Source organism: Melospiza melodia, chromosome 15, assembly GCF_035770615.1.
Source record: "Melospiza melodia melodia isolate bMelMel2 chromosome 15, bMelMel2.pri, whole genome shotgun sequence".
NCBI lineage: Eukaryota > Metazoa > Chordata > Aves > Passeriformes > Passerellidae > Melospiza > Melospiza melodia.
In genome coordinates this window covers 1,452,636-1,471,293 of record NC_086208.1, presented here as the reverse complement: position 1 = coordinate 1,471,293, position 18,658 = coordinate 1,452,636, and the positions used below count along the sequence as shown (strand labels likewise).

At 39.5% G+C, this 18,658-nt stretch overlaps 1 protein-coding gene across 3 annotated transcripts in view; it reads left to right on the top strand.

The window, feature by feature from the left end:
* The first annotated feature begins 423 nt into the window (after positions 1–423).
* VPS13C (vacuolar protein sorting 13 homolog C) overlaps positions 424–18,658 on the top strand; it is a 75,888-nt gene continuing 57,653 nt past the window's right edge. For 2 of the 3 annotated variants that reach the window (XR_010029593.1, XM_063169268.1), the window contains exons 1-6: positions 15,036–15,163; positions 15,823–15,994; positions 16,460–16,522; positions 17,122–17,257; positions 17,808–17,902; positions 18,505–18,647. Coding sequence is in view for 2 of the 3 variants with exons in the window: in XM_063169268.1 (XP_063025338.1) it covers positions 15,066–15,163; positions 15,823–15,994; positions 16,460–16,522; positions 17,122–17,257; positions 17,808–17,902; positions 18,505–18,647 (707 nt within the window). In the remaining variant the exon portion in view is untranslated. Of the gene's footprint in view, positions 572–2,077; positions 2,122–3,112; positions 3,156–3,867; positions 3,964–4,692; positions 4,795–7,176; positions 7,240–8,855; positions 8,922–10,654; positions 10,765–11,598; positions 11,659–12,221; positions 12,282–13,028; positions 13,110–13,733; positions 13,792–14,090; positions 14,219–15,035; positions 15,164–15,822; positions 15,995–16,459; positions 16,523–17,121; positions 17,258–17,807; positions 17,903–18,504; positions 18,648–18,658 lie in introns of those variants that run through there. The other variant, XM_063169269.1, reaches the window with a different exon arrangement.

The following is an 18,658-nucleotide window of genomic DNA, read 5'->3' as shown; positions in this document are numbered from 1 at the left end:
AGGAGCTGCCGGTGCCGGGACGGCGCCTGCGGGTGAGGAGCCGGGCCGCGGTGCCGGTGCCGGGACGGCGCCCGCAGCCGCTCCTCCCTCACGCGGTCTCCTGGCGCCGCGAAGCGCCGGGGGAGCCGCGGATCCGCGCCGCAAGGGGGCGCCGTGTGCCGCCCATCGACTCCGCCCCGCTCCGCGCGCTCCTTCGGCCCCGCGGCTCCGAGCGCTGGCGGCGGGTTCGGGATCCCCCACGGCCGCCCGGGGTCTGTCCATGCCCGGCACGGCAGCCGCTCAGCCGCTCCGCCGCTCCGAGTTCCCCCACGCCCCCCACCTCCGCACCCCGGCAGGCGCTGGGCTGCGCCCCGCCCCGTCAGCTGACTGCCGGGGGCGCGCCCGCGCTGGGTCACGCCGCGCTCGCCGCCCCCTCCCCTGCGCTCCGCTCCCCTCCCAGCCGGCGGCCGCGGCTGCGGGGCCGCCTACGCCATGGTGCTGGAATCCGTGGTGGCGGATCTGCTAAACCGCTTCCTGGGCGACTATGTGGAGAACCTGAACAAGTCTCAGCTCAAGCTGGGCATATGGGGGGGTAAGGAGCCCCTTCCCTCTGCCGCTCCCGGGCCGCCGGAGTCACTGGGGATAGGGTCTCGCTGGCCGCGGTTACCCTGTGAGGGGTGTGTGGGCCGTGCGAGAACCGACCCCTCTGAGGGGCGGGCGCTGGGTTGGCGGCCCCCTGTGAGCAGAAGGCGAGTTCCGGGGCCGCGGCCCTCCGAGACGGACGGACGGACGGACGGAGTGTCGGTGTGTGGCCGCACAGTCCCCGCTCCCTTGGAGCACCGTCGCTCCTTGTGTGCCCGTGGTCCCTGGCGCCCCTTCCCTGGCGTCGGTCTGTGGGGCGGGGGCAGGGGCGCACGGCGCTGGCCTCGGAGCGCTTCGAGGGAGGAAACCAGCGATAAACCCCCCGTTTTTTCTCCTATCCCTTCTCTCGGGTGCTGGGTGGAAGCACGATGGTGCTGTTGTGTCTGTGGGCGGGCTCATGGCGCAGTGCCCCGGGTGGCGGGAGCGCGGGGTGCCGGGGCAGCTGATGGGGTGCTTGGGCAGCCGTGTATTCCAGTTATCGGTGTAAACAATGCGTGTTAAACAGTTATCGGTGTAAATTAAACAGGGGTGCTTGGGCAGCCGTGTATTCCAGTTATCGGTGTAAACAATGCATGTTAAACAGGGGTGCTTGGGCAGCCGTGTATTTCAGTTATCGGTGTAAATTAAACAGGGGTGCTTGGGCAGCCGTGTATTCCAGTTATCGGTGTAAATAACGCGTGTTAAACAGCCAGGATAGTGCGGGTGCCTGGAGTAGCTGTTCTCGGTGAATGTATCACAACATTTCCGTTCGCTGCGCTGTAGTCGTGTAGAAAACCGGCTGAAGTGCTGCCTAGGGAAGCTGGCTGGTTTAGGTGCCTTCCCTAGGTAGGTCATCACCTTATTTTTGCTCGTCATGGTTGTACGTATTTTAGCATTTATGCAGTATTAATACCTATACTTCAAATGGAATATAGCTCTAAGGAATCTGACATGAAAGCACTAAGAGGTATATTATATGGGCTTTCCTCGGGTATAATTCTGTGCCAGTATTTCATTTAGAAATCCTATTACGTTGTTTGTTTCAGGAAAAGTTAATGTGTTTGTGAAAGTAGGCATGTGTTTTTGTGGCTCTGTGATTCATGATTTTTCTTTGATGTGAAATCATGAAAAACAAGATACCATTTTCCAAGTCTACCCTACGTTCTTAGAAGTGCAGTTGTCATTCACACTGAGTAATAAGAAAGGCTTCCTAATCTTGTGGGTGTATTTAATAGAGTAGAAACATGTTGACGTCTAAGTTGGTGATGTTTTTATCATCTCTTCCAACTGGAATTTTTTCTATAACCCATGTTTAGTGGCTCTTACAAATTACATGTTTATTGTACTATTCTGTAATGGAATAAGGTTTTCAGGTTTTATTCATAAGTACTTGGTAGGATTGTGGTTGTGTTCTTTTTTCCAACATAAGTAATACTTGAAATAATTTTTTCTGTACTTCTCCCTTTCTTCTAAACAGGTAATGTGGCACTTGACAATTTACAAATCAAGGAGAATGCATTGGTAAGTATCCTAAAAACTTCAAATTGCTTTTATGGGTCTGAAGACTGAGGCTTAGGATAAAATGTTGCTCACTGTAGTCTCACAAACGGATGCACTGAGTTCTTTTTGACTGGTATAGGAAGTAAGTTCTTGGTTAACTCCTTCTAATTTTGCTCATTTTGCTGGAACAGAGAAAGAAAAGCTGTGGTTGAAAAACAAGAAGTAACTTGCATTAAGTTCCCATACTCTTGTCTGGAAAAACAAATGCCTTGGCTAATTTTCATGTTCTTTAATTTGGCTAATGAACATCTCTACTACTGGGAGAATCTTACTCCAAAATTTAATGTGTTTCAACTTCACTAAAGAGAACTGTTACTATTCTGTGCATTGAAAACACATTGGGTCTTTATATGACCTGATCACTGACTTCTCTTTGTTATTTGAAAGTTTCATAATTTGCTTGTCCATTTCATCCATTCCTCATGGCTTTGTGATACTTCAAATCTCTTGCTACAAATATCTTCATGTCTAGTAGATAGGAAAGGAAAGAAGTGTTACTTTGTACACACCTTTCCTTCTTGTGGGGATGGATTCAGATTGCAGCAGTGCTGATGTAGAAAAATGCAGAGTCATGTATGTGAGTGACCAGAGCTGAGAGTGAGCTAAGACCAAATTGAGAGCATAAAGTAAGGGGTGGTTCTGACAGCCTTAAAATTTCAGTATGTTGGATTTCCATGCAAAAGTTATTATCAGAAGGTCAGTATTGAACACCACTTTTAGAGAAGTAGCCTACTCTTGAAAAAGAAGGGATCAAAGGAATATGATATGGTCCAGTTCTTCTTTTTTCCTCTAGTTTGCCTGTCTGCTGCTGTCTTGTTTTCCTTCTAAGATTTTCCAGTAGAAAAGAAGTAGCTTTTAATTTATGTATGTAAATAAAGTACTTTGCAAATATAATTTAAATAGATTTGATTTTTACTACTTCTGTTTAATACTTTATTTTTGTCATTTACAGAGTGAACTGGATGTACCTTTTAAAATAAAAGTTGGTCAGATAGGTAAGTTTTGGTTCCAACACAACAATTGCAGTGGAAATTTTAATATAGGCTGCAAGGTCAGTCTTGCCCCTGAATTTCTTTTATCAAGCTTTCTTAAGTGTAATTATACTCACTGTTGAAACTGGCATAGAAATTCAACTTGACTGCCATTGATGGTATCTGGCAAACCCTGTTTGTGTAACTTTACAGATTGATATGAAAAACACATCTGAGAGGTTCTTCCTGGAGACAGAAATGATTGAGGGAGCTGTTTAGTGTAGACAGAGAAACTGACAAATATGCCAAAGGTTTTGGAACTCTTAGATTTTTTTTTTTGTAAACTTCTTTCCCTGGTAATCATCATTGGTTTTTCACATGAAACATTTTTAGGCGATTTATATATGTGTCGTATTTTTTCTTCTCCTTCCTGGTAAAATCATATTCATCCCAGTGAATTGAACTTCAGTCATGATCTGAGGTTTTGATTTGAAGTATTCTGACTCAGACTGTGACTTTATGCTTAAAATCATGGCTTATGTTTCCTGTGTATGTATTTTATCACTTCAAGGGCTTTATAAAATGTTCATGTCCGTGTGGTTTCTCCTAACCTTCTAAGGTGTTTAGGATATCAAGATAGAGGATCAGTGCTCTTTAATGCTGGAGGTGTTCTTTGGACCAAGCACAGAACTGAGTGAGATGTTTGTTTTGATGTAACTGTATCTGCTTTGTTTAGATAAACTCACTCTGAAGATTCCTTGGAAGAATCTCTATGGGGAGGCAGTTGTTGCAACTCTAGAAGGCTTGTATCTTCTGATAGTTCCTGGAGCAAGTATGTCAACTTCTCAGCAACAGTTAAATAATGGAAGAGAAAAATATCCAAGGGTACCATGTAAATGAGTCTAGAATAGCAAGTAGTTCATGTGAGCCACCATTTTTACATTCTGCTCCTCAGGGAAGTTTCTACACATATGCTGGCAATTTAGTAGAAGGGTGGGAGAAAACAGCACTTGTTGCTTTTATGGAGATCCTTGGTTGTATCCATTCCAAGTTCAATTCAACAGCCAAGTTTCCTCTAAAATGTGCTTATCCTGAATCCAGCTTTGTGGCATGGTTTAGATCTTTAGCTGTTTATCTGCTGCTGAGTGATAACAGTCAAAATAGTAATTCCATTTGTACTGTGTGGAGGGAGAGGGAAGAGGGTCAAAGAACTTTATTAGTTTTCTCTGAAATCAGAACCTCTGGTGTGATGAGAAAACTTGCAGGTTCCTGGGGTATGAAATATATGTATAGAAGAACTTGAAAAATCTCTCTTATATTGCACAGACCACTCTTAGGAGTGTGAATTTCCATGGAAAATTTCTTCCTGTGAAATAGTGCATAATTGTTGTAAAACCAGCAGTTTTGGAGGCTGCCTGCAGTGTTCAGCAATGAAAAAAGAATAGCCTTTCCCTCAAACAAGGTGTTTTGCAACATGATGTTGTATATGGTGTGCATTGCTTGATAATGCATTTATATAACTTGAGATTTAGGATTAATGCTCTCCCAACTTGGCTTACAGGTGTTAAATATGATGCAGAGAAGGAAGAAAAATACTTGCAGGATAATAAACAAAAGGAACTGGCAAGGATTGAGGAAGCCTTGCAGAAAGCAGCAGAAAAAGGTACTGAGTTAATAATGCAAATCTCCATTGGAATTTGAGGACTTAAGCAGTGCTGTGAAAGAAGACTCCTGGTTTCTAATTGACTTAACAAATTTTGTTTTTTCAAGCATCTAGCTAATCTTACTACAGTGCTTTGAAATGTCTTTTTACTCTAAAGCTTGAAAGAAATGTTATTTGTTTGTTTACCATTCATTTCTCCAGTCAGCTTCCCTGGGAAATGGGAATTTATTCATCTGGTATGTCTTTTATTTTTTTTTTCCCTTGGTGCTTTAGGGGAACAGGACCATACAGAACCATAGAAAGTACATTCTGTGAGGGTAATGTTACCTTGCTTTAGCACCATAATAATAGATAGATGTTTAACTGTGTGGTTTAGAGGTGCAGGTAGGGTATTCTTTGATGAAAGGAACCTTTAAGGGGAAAGGTAAGGCTTTTAAACTTTTGCTGCAATGATAATGCTTTTGTTCCAGTTTCTGCTGTGCTTTTATGATGCACTGAGTTTGGACTGGTTTGGTAAATGAGACTCTTGTGAGCAGGAAATAATTTATGACACAACAGAACAACTGATTATGAACAGGAACCTTTAGGAACCTTAAACTTTTGCTCTAGATCATAAAAAGTGTTAAGCTCTCAATTAAGTCCTGTTAACTTGTTTTGTGGTGGTGATTTTTTTTTTCTGTTTGCTTAGATTGTCATAACCCATACCTTTAATAGAATTATGGTATCAGTTGGGCTTGTTTGGACAGAAACCAAGCTCAGAACCAGTGACAGGTAACTACTGTGTTGGAGGAAAAAGTTGGAGGAAAAAAAAAAACCTATCACTGAAAGTTTGTCTGAATTGAGACCTATTTGTTGGCTTGTGTAATGCTTCTAAAGATGCATTTCTGTGATTCTTGTAATGCTGCAACTCATGGAAAAGTTACTGGGAAAGAGATGATGCTTTCAACACTTGGAAAAAAGATAGTTTGGGTGTCATCTCTTTGCTCATTTAATTCTCCAGTTGTGGGATAGTCTGTGGCCTTTCTCCTGCTCTGCTGGTTTGAGAGGGACATGTGCAGTTTCCTTCAAATGGCAATCTGACAATCTGGCTGCAATAAAGAAAGGAGCTTTGCTTTATTTCTTGTCTTTAATATACCAGAAAATATGTGAGGGCTAAGTGAATGAATTTTGCAGCCAATCAATTCCCTTGATACTGGGGGGAAGGAATGTTGGTAGAGGTTTAACCTCAGTTATGTAGCACATGGAGCCTGTACAGCAGCAGTACTTCAGCCAATGCTCTTTGCACCAGTGGCAATAGCATGAAAGGAAAGAGAGATGAAAGGGTAAGACGAGCTTAACCTAATGAGTGCTGCTTGAGGAATTCCAGTTCTGTAGCTTTATGTATTTAAGAATGAGTCTGTGTGCCTCTGGCAGTTTTCTTTCTCAAGAAAAACTTACTGCATCCAGTGTTTGTAATGCTTTTGAAAAAAGTCATCATGGAAAAATGATGCTTTAGTAGTTAAGCTGGTTATATAAAGAATGGGAGTTAGATTTAGTCATGTTTTGCAGTTTTAAACTTTAAGCCTTGACAAGGAAAAGCAAGAGGATCATTTAAATTGGATTATTTTCTACTCTAACTTGAGAAGTTCTGTTATCCTGTGATCATATTTCAGTGGTAGCCATTTGTATTTGTGGTGCTGTACTAGAATATTGTAATCAAGAGGACTTTAGTAAGTCCTGCATGAGCAGATCCTTTGCTTTTGCTAGATATAGAAATCTTGGAGCCCATGTTGCCCTACTGAACCATTAAATTCTAAGAAATTCAGCTCTCTCTCTAGGCTTTTAAGAGCATGCAATAGCTGCTGGAAAGCTGGGAAATATCTTGAACAGAGAGTTGTCAGGGTTCATGAATTCTCAGTTGTATTTTCTTTTCTGATTAATACTTGGTTTATGGTAACATGTTTAGAATCTTGATTCAGTCCTTAGATTTAAGAGTATAAATAGGCCTAGAGATAATTTTTTTTTGAGATGCTATTCAAATACTGAGCCAAATGGTCATGGCACTGTGTTGGTAAGGATGTGTGAGGGGGAAGTGGAAACTGCTGACACAAGCTGATGAAACTATTTTCTTTTTCTAAGCTGTTACAATCTATCAGACCTCATACATGGACACCAGAGGCTGCAGGTCTTTTGCTGGTTACAAGAAAAAGTGTCAATTGCATGATTTCCCTATGTTGGTAATCACTGAAAGTAGATATTCTGAAGTGAATTGGGCTGTCAGGTACTGTAATGGAAATACTGCTGTGTCATACAGATTTGGTGAACTTAATATGAAATCATGAGTTGATTTCCTTCTTTTAAACCAAATGCATTTCTTTGGTTATTTGCTGCCGTTGGACCAAGGCACCCATTCACAAGACTCCTTGTATGGGTTGGAGAGTCTGGTTTACAAGGACACCAAGCCTGGTGGGTATGCATGGTTAGTCACATTTTATACATGCATGATGAACAGGCAGTTGAGGTTTTTAAATTCCCCCCTCTCCAGAGCAGCCAAAGGTAGAGGTGAAAAAACAATACTTGTTTGGTGAGCATCCACACATTGGTGGTTCTAGAAATAAGATTTTAATGAATATGGATTCAAGTGGAATCTTGAAATGACTTAGTCCCCTTTTTAATTGAGTGGCTGTTTCAGAAGATTAGGAGACCACTTAGATTTCTATCAGTCATGTTGAGCTCAAGAATGTTACAAAATGCTGACGATATTCTACTATGATTTTACAACACCATCTTTAGCTGTTTGGAGAGTAATTACCCTTACTTAATGTGTCTGGGCTTAAGATAAAGGAAGTCCAGGCTGTCTTGAACAAAATGAACTCTAGCAGGTTGAAGGCATTAGCATGCTTTCCCCTGCTTCTCTTTATTTGCATTGCTCTCAAGTTAGCCAAGGAAGCAGCTTCCCTTGAAGTTCAGGGGAACTTTTGTTTTTTGTACATGCTTTATTTTTAACTTCTGAAACCTGATTTTCAGAAATTTACACTTGGCCAAAGTTTCTTGCTTGAGCTGTTGTCTGAGCACAGGTTTAAAGTGAGCTTAAAAACATACATTTAGTGTAGGAATGTGCCCAGTTTCTCCATAGTAATGGATGTGGGTGAAGAAGTGAAATATCCTGTTTCCTTAGTTTTTTCATACATGGGACTGAAAGCCCGAGACCTGCAAATTCAATAGTAAGTGAGGGAAGCTGTCCTTTTAAAGTAACCTTGATAAAGGATTACTTGTAGTGCTAAAAGGAACTATGCAAAATAAAATGTTTCTATTTGTCTAGTTTTTCCTTTTTATTATTTATGTTATGACCACCTTACCTGCAAGACAGGTTGAAATCTTGGCAGGCAATTTCCCTCCTTTGTTTGAACAGGCTTGCAAATGACATCAAGGTGTTCCCCATGGTTAGGTTAGGTACACTGTTAAACTTACTTCCTTCTTGCTTTGTGGGATACACCCTTCCCATGCTCCAACCCCATAAAGATAAGCACAAGCAGCACTATTGCTGAATTATTTTTGCTGGGATGGCCAGAGGAGGAAAAGAAACAGTGCAGTTCACCAAACTGGTTTTCTTCAGAATTGTGGAGAAGCATGAGCATCATTTAAATAATGAAATGGTTGTGATTGTGTGGGTTGTAAAATGTGTGTTAATAATGGAATTTCATTTCATGTACAGCTTTTAGAATCATCATTTTTGTATGTCTTTTTTGTGGTTACTGGATTTGTTCTTTTAGAGTTGATTATCATGAGAATCCTGTTGAAAAGTGCTCTTTGGGTTTCCACATACATCTGTATCTTAACTTGAAAATTATGTCCTTGCATGGTGGAAGCCTCTTCTAGATGTATATTTTATGCTATGTGAAGTAGCTGATTGTTTGCTTACCACAGCTGCAATTCTTGAAAAGCTTTTAATGTCACCTTCTAAGCCACTATGCTTTAAGACAGGCTAAACCTTCTTCCATATTTTCTTATGCTTTCTTACATTTCTGCTTTACTAACTTGAATTTTATCCTTTTTCCAAAAAATTGCTTGCATTACAAAAGGACGTAAGCGTAAAAAGTACAAAAAGCATTTTAAGAGACCCTTTAGAGGTCGTGATCACTCAAAAGGTGGGTAACAGTAATGGCTTTTAACTTTAAGGCTTCTTTTTGCTTTCTGTTTGGATTAATTTTTAACAGCCTTGGCTGTCTGTCCAGTGAGATCTTTTCCTCCTGTTTGAAAGAGAGGTTATAAATTGGAGAGAGCTCTTTCTGCTGTTCATGTTCTCTGGAGCCATGAGGCTGAAGAGAGTCCTTGTTTCTCTTTACCTGGATAGGTGTGCTTGTTCCTTTAATTTGAGCTACCTGTAGTATTTGCAGCAGAACTGTAAACTAGTGGCATTTCACAGTGACTGTTGGAAAAAATGCTTGTGCAACTTAACACTTGTTTGTCTGATTTTTATAAGATTCCAGTAATAGGTAAAGAAAACCTGAAACTGCTGCTATAGCAGTAAACAGTCTTTTTTATCACCTTTTAGCTCTGTTCCAAATAACTGGTGTAGTGCTATGACATATTTAAGCAGGAATGAAGTTGATGTTGTTCCCCAGGAGGATAATCACTGTCTACAAACACCAAAGGATGCAGGATTGAGCATTAGCATGTGTCTAAGAATTGCCATGTCCCATGTGGTTGTGTTGTGTATTTGGTCTTGGAGGAAGCTGCAGCTGTACACAGACTTGCAGTTAGAGAGAAAACCTTGTGGGGACCCAAGATAAGCTCTGCAAGGTGTCACACACATTGCTGCTGGTAGCTGCATGTGGCTGCAAAAATGTTCATGGGTTCCTTGCACTTGGAGATCATGAAGCTTCGATAAGCACTTCTGCCTTTTTTTTTAGTCAGTTAATTGGAGGAAATGTGTGTGGCATATAAAAGTGATACAATGTTTCTGTTTTTTCTGAGTTCCTGACTAATTTTTTGATTGAAATCTAATGCTCTCTTGACTGAAACTGTTATATCATGTTCAGTAGTGAAGTCTTCATTTTTAAGCAGATTTCCTGAACTTCTGAAAGCTTTTAAAAGAAAATTCTCATTTTTTAAGCAGGATGTACAAAGTTAGGTACCTGCTTTGTTCTGTTTTTTGCATATGTAAAATGTTAGAAATAGTTGAAGTAAGCTGAGTGAAAACCTGTAGTCCTTATTTTTCTCTATAGCCATGACTATTTCTTCAACTTGAGCCATTTGTAGCATTTCCAACAAAAATGCATGAGCTTGGTAGGCTGATCAGTGGCATTTGCTGGAGTTGCCATGTTGTAGGGAGGGTACTGAACGCAGCAGTGCAGGCTGTAAAGGCAGCTAGAGGAAAAGCAGCTCACTGATCCAGCCAAACTGCAGGTGAAATGCTGAAACACAGCCTGAGATGGTAGAGCCATATCACTAGAGCCAAATAACGAGGGATTGTAAATATTACTCCTTGCATGTATTATTCCAGGGTAGTTTGTGTTAAAGTACTCTGTCTTACTCATTTGCTTCTTGAAACCCCTCACTGAGGTACTTTTAAGAGAGAACCTTTTACCTTAGAAGGAGTATATTAATCCAGAACTTGCTGTGTGCCAAACTGTTTTGACTGAAATTTAGACAGGTACTTTCATGTGTTTAAGTTGTGCATGGGCAGCTAATATCACATCTTTAGAATACAGATGTGCAGAAAAGGAAAAAAAATAAAAATATGTAATCTAAATAAGTGAAAACTGTAGTGTTAATTTAGAAGAAATATTACATTTACATTGATGTAGTTGTTGGTGTAATGAAATTCAGGATGCAATTATTACACTAAATAATGACTTTTTAAAAATTATTCTTCCAGACAAACCAAAGGAAGAGAAGAAGGATACTTTCTTAGAAAAGCTTGCAACTCAAGTTATAAAAAATGTGCAAGTCAAAATCACAGGCATTCATGTTAAATATGAAGATGATGTAAGTAACTGGGACGTATTGTCTTCATTTTAAATTGGACTTTAATGCATTTCTGATTCTGTTGTCCATAGAGAAACTGTATTTGCCACCTTGAAAAAGTTGCTGTGGTTTCTTCTGCACCACTTCAAATAAGTTGCCCCAGATATGACTGAATGCCAGAAATATGGATATGGGGAACAGATGTTCTCTTTGCCCTTGTCCAGTGCTGCCTTGCTCACTGAATGTGGGCAGTGTCTGTTCTCACACATTGCTGCATGCAGTGGATGCAGAGTTTTTCAGTGTCCTGGGCAGAGTCCAGAAGGGCAGAAGCTGAAGGGTTTACAGATGGGTCTGAAGGCAAACTGTTAAAAACACTTAACTGATAAACAAGAATGTTTGTTTATGTGAACCAAACTGGAATTACTAGTTTTACCTTCCTGTAGTAAAATGATTAAGTGGTTTGTTATGAAACGATTGAGTTTAAAAGAAAAGCACTGGATAAGAGGGTATTTCTCAAAACCTTTCTTTGTGACTGTTTTCAGAGACACTAAAGTTAAAGAAGTGCATATCATAAAGTGATATAGATGACTGAGATGTGGTACTCTAATTTTAATTTTTTTTCCTGTATGATGATGTTAGAATCCAAAAGAAAATTTTCAGTTTGAATTGAAGTCCTAAGTCTATACACTACAGCCATATTAATTTGGCCTATCTGAGTGGGTTCCAGTAATGTTTCAGTTGGATTAACTAAGCAAAGGAAGTTGCTCAGAACAGTTCAGGATTTCAGTCAACTTTAAAGGCTAGGTTTGTCTGCAGCAAGAGAAATAAATACCTTTTACTTTTCTATTTTTGTAGATCACAGACCCACAGTGCCCAATTTCCTTGGGAATGACGTTGGGGGAGCTGAGTTTACTGGTAATGTGTGTGTGACTGCCTGTTCTTGTGTGTTGTTTGCTTGTTTTGGAGTAGCAGAAAGGAAAATAAACATAATAAGGAGATACAGAGACAGTGTGCATACAGCTGGAACTGAAGACAGTCTTTTATTCATGCAGATAGACAGGCAGTATGAGCAAGCAGAAGGGAAGAGGATTGAGGAACATAACACTTTCTGAGAGTTGGTGATTTGTTCTAGTGATCTGAGTGACCTTTGAAACTGGGCAGGTTATATCCAGGCATAGTAAATGAGGGCAAACATTGCATCATGGTGATCAAGAGTTTGGTGTTTTGCCAGGAATTTTGAGAAATGGGAAGTGAAAATTTCAGCTAACCTCTCTTTGCCTTAGCTGTTAAGCATTATATGGGTAGGATGAGGAGTTGAATATCAAAGTATGAAAGTAAACTGACAGATTTTTGTATGTTATCTTGATATGTGTGTATGCAGAAAAACTGGATGCATTTGTTGCTTGGAAGCATAGGATAAACCCACAAATATGTTAGCTAAGATGCACAAAATTGCTTTTATCACTTTGAACTTTTAGACAACAAACGAGAACTGGACACCTTCCATTCTGAATGAAGCTGCAAAAATAATATACAAGGTAATGTATTGTGGTTTTTTCTCCTACACAAGTGAAGAAAGCAAGTGATCTTGAAGACTAGTAAACCTGGGGCTCTAAATGAAGTTGGAAAATAGTCTACTTTTTGAATTCTCCTGTTTTTCTTTATTTTTGATGTAGTTTAAGCACAAGTAGAGCACAAATTACTGGTTTTTATGCAAGGCATAAAGTTAAACAAACTCCATTGTTTAAGTAGTTTATGTTGAATGTGAATGCCCCTTGTTCAATGCACTATACAGCAAGCCTGAGTGGAAGCTGTGATTTCAGACATGTTGTCAAATTACCATTTCCTAATCTAATTTGAATTCCTAGTGTAATTGGGATTCTGGGAGCTAAGCAGTTTCTCTGTTCTCCCTGCCCACCTCCTGAACCATCCCCAAGCCTGTGCAGAAAGGAGTACACAGAGATCTAAGGAATTATAGGAACAATCTAAGAAGGGTTTAATAGTCTTGGCTTCTTCATTAGGCCAAGTACCAGTTTTGTGCACCCTTGCCCTTGTAATCCAGGGTCATGTTTAACAGATGTGCATGAATGTGTGCTTAAAGAACTTGCAATTCAATTATCATTTCAAAATAGTATTGTCAGATTAAATACATCTCAATCCTAATGGTTCATTTGCTGTCTCATCTGCTTTCATATGTTTTCTATTTTCACAAATGGAAAGCTGTATTTGTAGGATGGGTTGAATACAGAGTATGCAGTTTGTTGCATGTTTTCTTTCCTGTGCAGCTTTTGTGCCTGGACAGCCTCAGTGCTTATTGGAACATACACAGCAAAATGTATTATCATGGCTCCCGTGAACAAATACTGGTAATGTAGAAGAAAATGCATTAATTACTATATTGTCTGCCTCTTGTAGTATTCAAAACTACACCACACTGATTTTTACCCCACTCCTCACACTTATGGTCACTTGTTAATCCATTGCACTATTGTTGATTATTTTGTGAACCTCATTTGTTATCAACACCTATAGGGTGATATGATATATTTTTCACCATTGTGTTTATAAAGGTGCTCTATGTGCCCTTGTACAGTACTACTACTTACCCTTTTTCTTTTGTGCTCATCTTTATGGATACCTTTATTTTTGTTTTATTTTGTCCTTAACAAATAATGTACTTAACCCAAGTTAATGTACTTAACTTGGGTTAACATCAAAGATGGAATCAAAACTGTGCAGTACTTAAAACCATCCAGCTGTCTAAGAACAGCCAAGTTCATTTGGCATTGCCTGTCTGTGCATGTTTTCCTTTTTTTCTCTCTCGGAATCTCAGTCTGAAGTGAAAACACAAATTCATACACAGCTTGAATTGACAACTGCAAAAGTCTGCAAAGTACACGTGAACTTAAGTTGGTCTGCTCAAAGTTTTGATAACTCTAAACAAGTAATGCTCTTCAGCAACTGTTAGACAGAATCATATCCCTTTGCAGGACCAGCTGAAAAAAGGAATTCCCTGTCATGGTCACCAGCCTGAAGACTACCAGTACAGTAAGTGAGCTAGGAATGAGTGAATCTAAACTGTTCTGAGCACGTTGGTGTGCAACAGCCTGATCTGATCCTGCAGGCATGGCCATACTACCTTCCTTTTAGAAAAACCATAATGTGATAGGACATATTAGGGCTTGTATGCTTTTTGACTATTGCAGGACTATCTTAATTGTCATTGGTAATAATTGCATCCTGATTCTGGTGGGGCTGGAGCATGCATGTTATCTGTTGATGTGCTTGATCTGTTCCTTGTTATATTTAAGTAAAAAATCAATCTTTTTTTTTTTTTAATCTTCAAGTTTTCAGACCAGTGTCAGCCTCTGCAAGACTCTATATCAACCCATATGCAGAAGTAGAACTGAAAACTCCTAAGGTTGATTGTAATGTAGAAGTACAGAGAATTGTCATTGAATTCACGAAGCCACAGGCAAGTGGGTTTGGTATTTATCACACCTTTCAGTTTTGATGAACTATAGTGTTTTTTCACTGGAACACATTCTTAGGGATTTGTGTGCTTATATGCCTGTAGGATTTCTAAACTGTTTAGCAGTACCTGTGGGAGAAGCGTAGGATCTTTTCCCCCTCTGTGTAACAATCACTTCCTGGTGATTCTTGTGCTCTGACACTCTTACCTGTGGACCCACCTGATCTGTATTCAGCCCTTCCAGCAGCATTCTTTTCACCTAGAGAATGCAATCATGAGTAGCCCTTACCTTGTTAAATTACAATCCAGTTAGAACTGCAGAGATGCCAGAGTACAAGCAAGGGTGGGAATGAATGGAGTGTGCTGGCTTTGGCAACAAAGCCTGCTGAAGTATCAAGGAAGTAATTTAGATGGTTCCCCAGAAATTTTGTGTTCTCATTTATTGAGACATAACTTGCAGTTAGTTGGCTAAAGAGCTTTTTAGCTCTTACTCATGTCTGAATGTATATATATAGAGTTCAGAGCTGTATCAGTAAGGTGCACCAATGTAAATGCAGCTCTAAAATGAGGGCAACTGCATTGACAAACAGAAAAGTTGGTTTGAGAAAGCCTGGGAGGTTGTGCTGAGCAGGCTGGTAAAACTACAAACTGTTGTTCTTGGAGGGAAGCAGGGCTTCAAAGTGGTGTTCTTTGAGAAGAATGGGTGCAGTCAGTCCACTTTCAGTACTAATGAAAATGAATCAACTTAAATTTCTGTGTAGTTTGAGAAATGTGAGGGCCATGCAATTGGAGACTGCAAACAAAACCTGAGCCTTGCTAAGAAACTTTTTCCTGTGTTTAGTACCTCAGCATGATAGACCTGCTGGAGTCCATAGATTACATGGTTCGCAATGCACCCTACAGAAGATTTAGGCCAAATGTACCTCTCCATAAAAATGCCAAGGAATGGTAAGCTGTGTACATTCATGCATTCTCTGGGAGTCTTCTCCAGTCTCTTCATTCTCCTTTGTGATTAGAAGTACTTTTAAAACTACTCACATGCTGATATAACTTCCACAGAGCTTTGCTTAGCCGTTAGATTCAAGTGATAAAAGATCAAGTTGATGAAAATCTCACTTGCTAAGCTGAAGTCCCCGAAATTTGAACAAAATGCCAATGCTCTCACTGGAGGTTAAAATGTAATTTTAGAAAGGCTAAAGAAAAAGCTTGGCAAATGTTATACAAGGGAAACGTGTGTCAGCTGTAGATTTGAACTGATACGCTTTTTGTTGGCTTTTTTCAAAGTACTAACTGATGCTGATTATCAGAGTGCATAAGTTCACTTAGTGCTGTAACAGCCCAAATTTGCAAATGTGCAGAAGTCAATAATGAAGGTTTGTAGCTCTTCACTCATTAAATGTAAGCCCTCTGTATTCAGGGTCTGCATGAAAAATGAAAAAACGTTTGTCAAAAGTGATGTTGAGAACATTGAAAGTTTTATAAGCCAAGTTACTCAAATCACAAGTGGTGAGCAAAGTGTTTGCATACTAATAAACTACCTCTGCAACCTGTAAGTTGTAATGCACAAATGAAATGGCAAGTTGTTCACAAAGATGAAATTCTTATAGGTGGAAATATGCAGGTAACAGTGTTCTGGAAGTTCACATCAGAAGGCGTACTCGAATGTGGTCATGGAGTAACATAAAACAGCACAGGCAGCTTCTGAAGAGTTACAAAAATGTGTACAAGAACAAGCTCACACAGAGCAAACTGTCAGAAGAAACACAGAAGCAAATCCAGGTATGAGTCTTCTCTCTTTGGAGGAATTATGTTTTAGTCCCTCTATGAAATAATTCTTTAGATATAATTGAGAGTAATCCAGGTTGATGGTTTTACAAGAACAAAAGAGGTCTGTGAAAATACCTTCTTAATCTGAAGTTCGGTGTAACCTATTGTGGAAAACAAAATAAAATACTAGTCAAGTGCCATTAAAAACAATCTGTCTTTGGTTGAGGATTAGGGAGCATGGATGCTTTTAATGAAGAGCAAGAGTAATCTAGTTAAGAAAAAAAACTGGACTGCCTAACATCGATTTTAACTTCTAGTGAACTTTGCAACTGGAGGTGGGATATACCTGTGATAGAAGTGAGCAGAGCTAGAAATCAATTGGAATGTAAATATGAAGGAGCTGGTAGAAAATTTACAGTGGAGAGCTTTTCCTAAATGTGTTTTATCAGCAAATAATTTGATAATGCATTTTTGTAGGACCTAGAAAGAAAACTTGACGTCTTCAATACAATCTTAGCAAGGCAACAAGCACAAGTTGAGGTAAGGAGTCATTTCTGTTCAGTAATATTGCAGCACTTCAAATAGGATGGTTTTGTCATGATAGTATTTTTAAAAACATTGTGCTGATGTGTATGATAGGTAGGTTGGAAGACAAGTTTCCTATCTTTCCAGGACATGAGTAAAGTGATTTCCAAGCTGGAAACCAGTTCAAAAACAAGTTCAAAAGTTTTAAATGGTGCAGGATTGGTCCTCAGGTTTGTTACTACTAGGTTAAGAAATCTACTGGATTTAGGAATGTAAATGCTTTTTGTACTCTCTTAAATACTGTCTTTTTGTATGGTTCCTACCTTTCTGTAGTCTAAATGCTGGTGAAATGTGTAGAACAAACTACCTAAAGTAAAAATAAGGCATGCTTGTGTCTGTGCATGCACAGATACACAGAGACATGTCCCTCACCCTGGTCCTCTTTTTGGCTTTGTCTGGTGAGTCAAAGGGTTCTTAATTCCTTGTGGTGTGGTGTTGCTGTCCCTCACTTAAATGCGTGTTCAACATGCACACATACATGGATTATTTACAGAAAAATAGTAATACAATAATTTATGTATTTTGTCCAATTTGTTTTAATTTTTGGTTTGTAGACAATAAGATCAGGACAAAAGCTACTGAAGAAGAAGAGCACTGAAGCAGAAAAGAAAAGTGGAGGATGGTTTAGTGGTTTCTGGGGTAAAAGAGAATCTAAGATTAAAGAAGATGAAGAACCACTCGTGCCTGAAAGTAAGTGTAGATTGTAGTGCACTAGGGAGATTTTACATCTTCTTATACATTAAAAAGAATACAGTATTTTTGCTTCCTACTATGCAGGAGAGAGTATGGCATAAGCAGTGCATTTCATGGCACCTCTTACTGAATATTGAGCTGGCAAATAAGGCATTCTTCCAAATTGGCCATAAGCTTTTCAGAACCTTGGTGAGGAGAAAAATATCTCACTTACAGCTATAGTGATAATTGGCAACAATTGGAATACTCTGTTTCTGGTGATTTGCTGTCTGGATCCAAAGTTTGATCTACTAAAATTCCTGAAATCTGTTTTCATCATGAGGGGCTATGGATCCTTTTGTAATAAAAATTATATTGATTTCTGTGCTACATCTGTACCACCATACATGAAGACTGTTGTGTGAATTATTTTGCAATCTGGAATTTAGTTCAGTATGAAGAATCAATGGAATGCATCACCACAGCTGAAGTAGTAGGAGGCAAATGTGAACAAAAGGGATAATGGTTATTTACTAAGGTGCAAATTGTGTGGGTTTTTGGTTTTTAGCTCTTGATGAACTAATGACCCCAGAGGAGAAAGCTAAACTTTATACTGCTATTGGATATAGTGACAGCTCCCATCACCTTTCATTACCAAAGCAGGTAAGCAACCTATGGGATGGTTTAAAAAAAACAAACCACACAACAAATTCAAGATGCCTTCAGCTCTCTCATTACCCTAAAGAAATGTGAAGGCTTCAAATTCAGGTAGGAAATATTATTTGATCCTTCTGAAGCTGCTGATTTATGTAGTAATAAAATGGTACATATATTGGGAAGTCAGAACCGTCTTTTGGGAAAGCCAAGACTTGACATTTAGCAGTAAGAACAATAAAGGCATACAAGGTGTGTCTTCTGAAATGTAGTTATTTAATGGAATTACAATGATTTTGGTTGATGTACTGAGTCCTCTACTGAATGTAGTTTAGCTATGCTTGCCTCAGGGTTTAAAAAAATTTCCTCAATGCTGAAAAGAGTGAAACTATATTTGCTCTGCCCTAGTTGAATTACACTGTTTTATGTTAAAGAAATGACTGGTAAACATTGAATAAAGTAAAGAATCTGTACTTTTCTTTCTGCATAGAGATGAGTTTCTAATCTTAGTTGTCCGGAAAAACTTAGACACATTTTAGTTTAAAATGAGGAGTTCTGATTTTTTTTCTTATTGAGATGATTCATTTCAGTTTTCTCTATTTTCTCACTAGTATGTTGCCCATGTTGTGACACTGAAGCTGTTAAGCACTTCTCTTATAATTAAAGAAGACAAGAATGTGGCAGAAACTCTAAAAGTGCAGATGATTGATCTGAGCACCAAAATATCACAGCGCCCAGGAGCACAAGCCATTAAGTAATTGGATT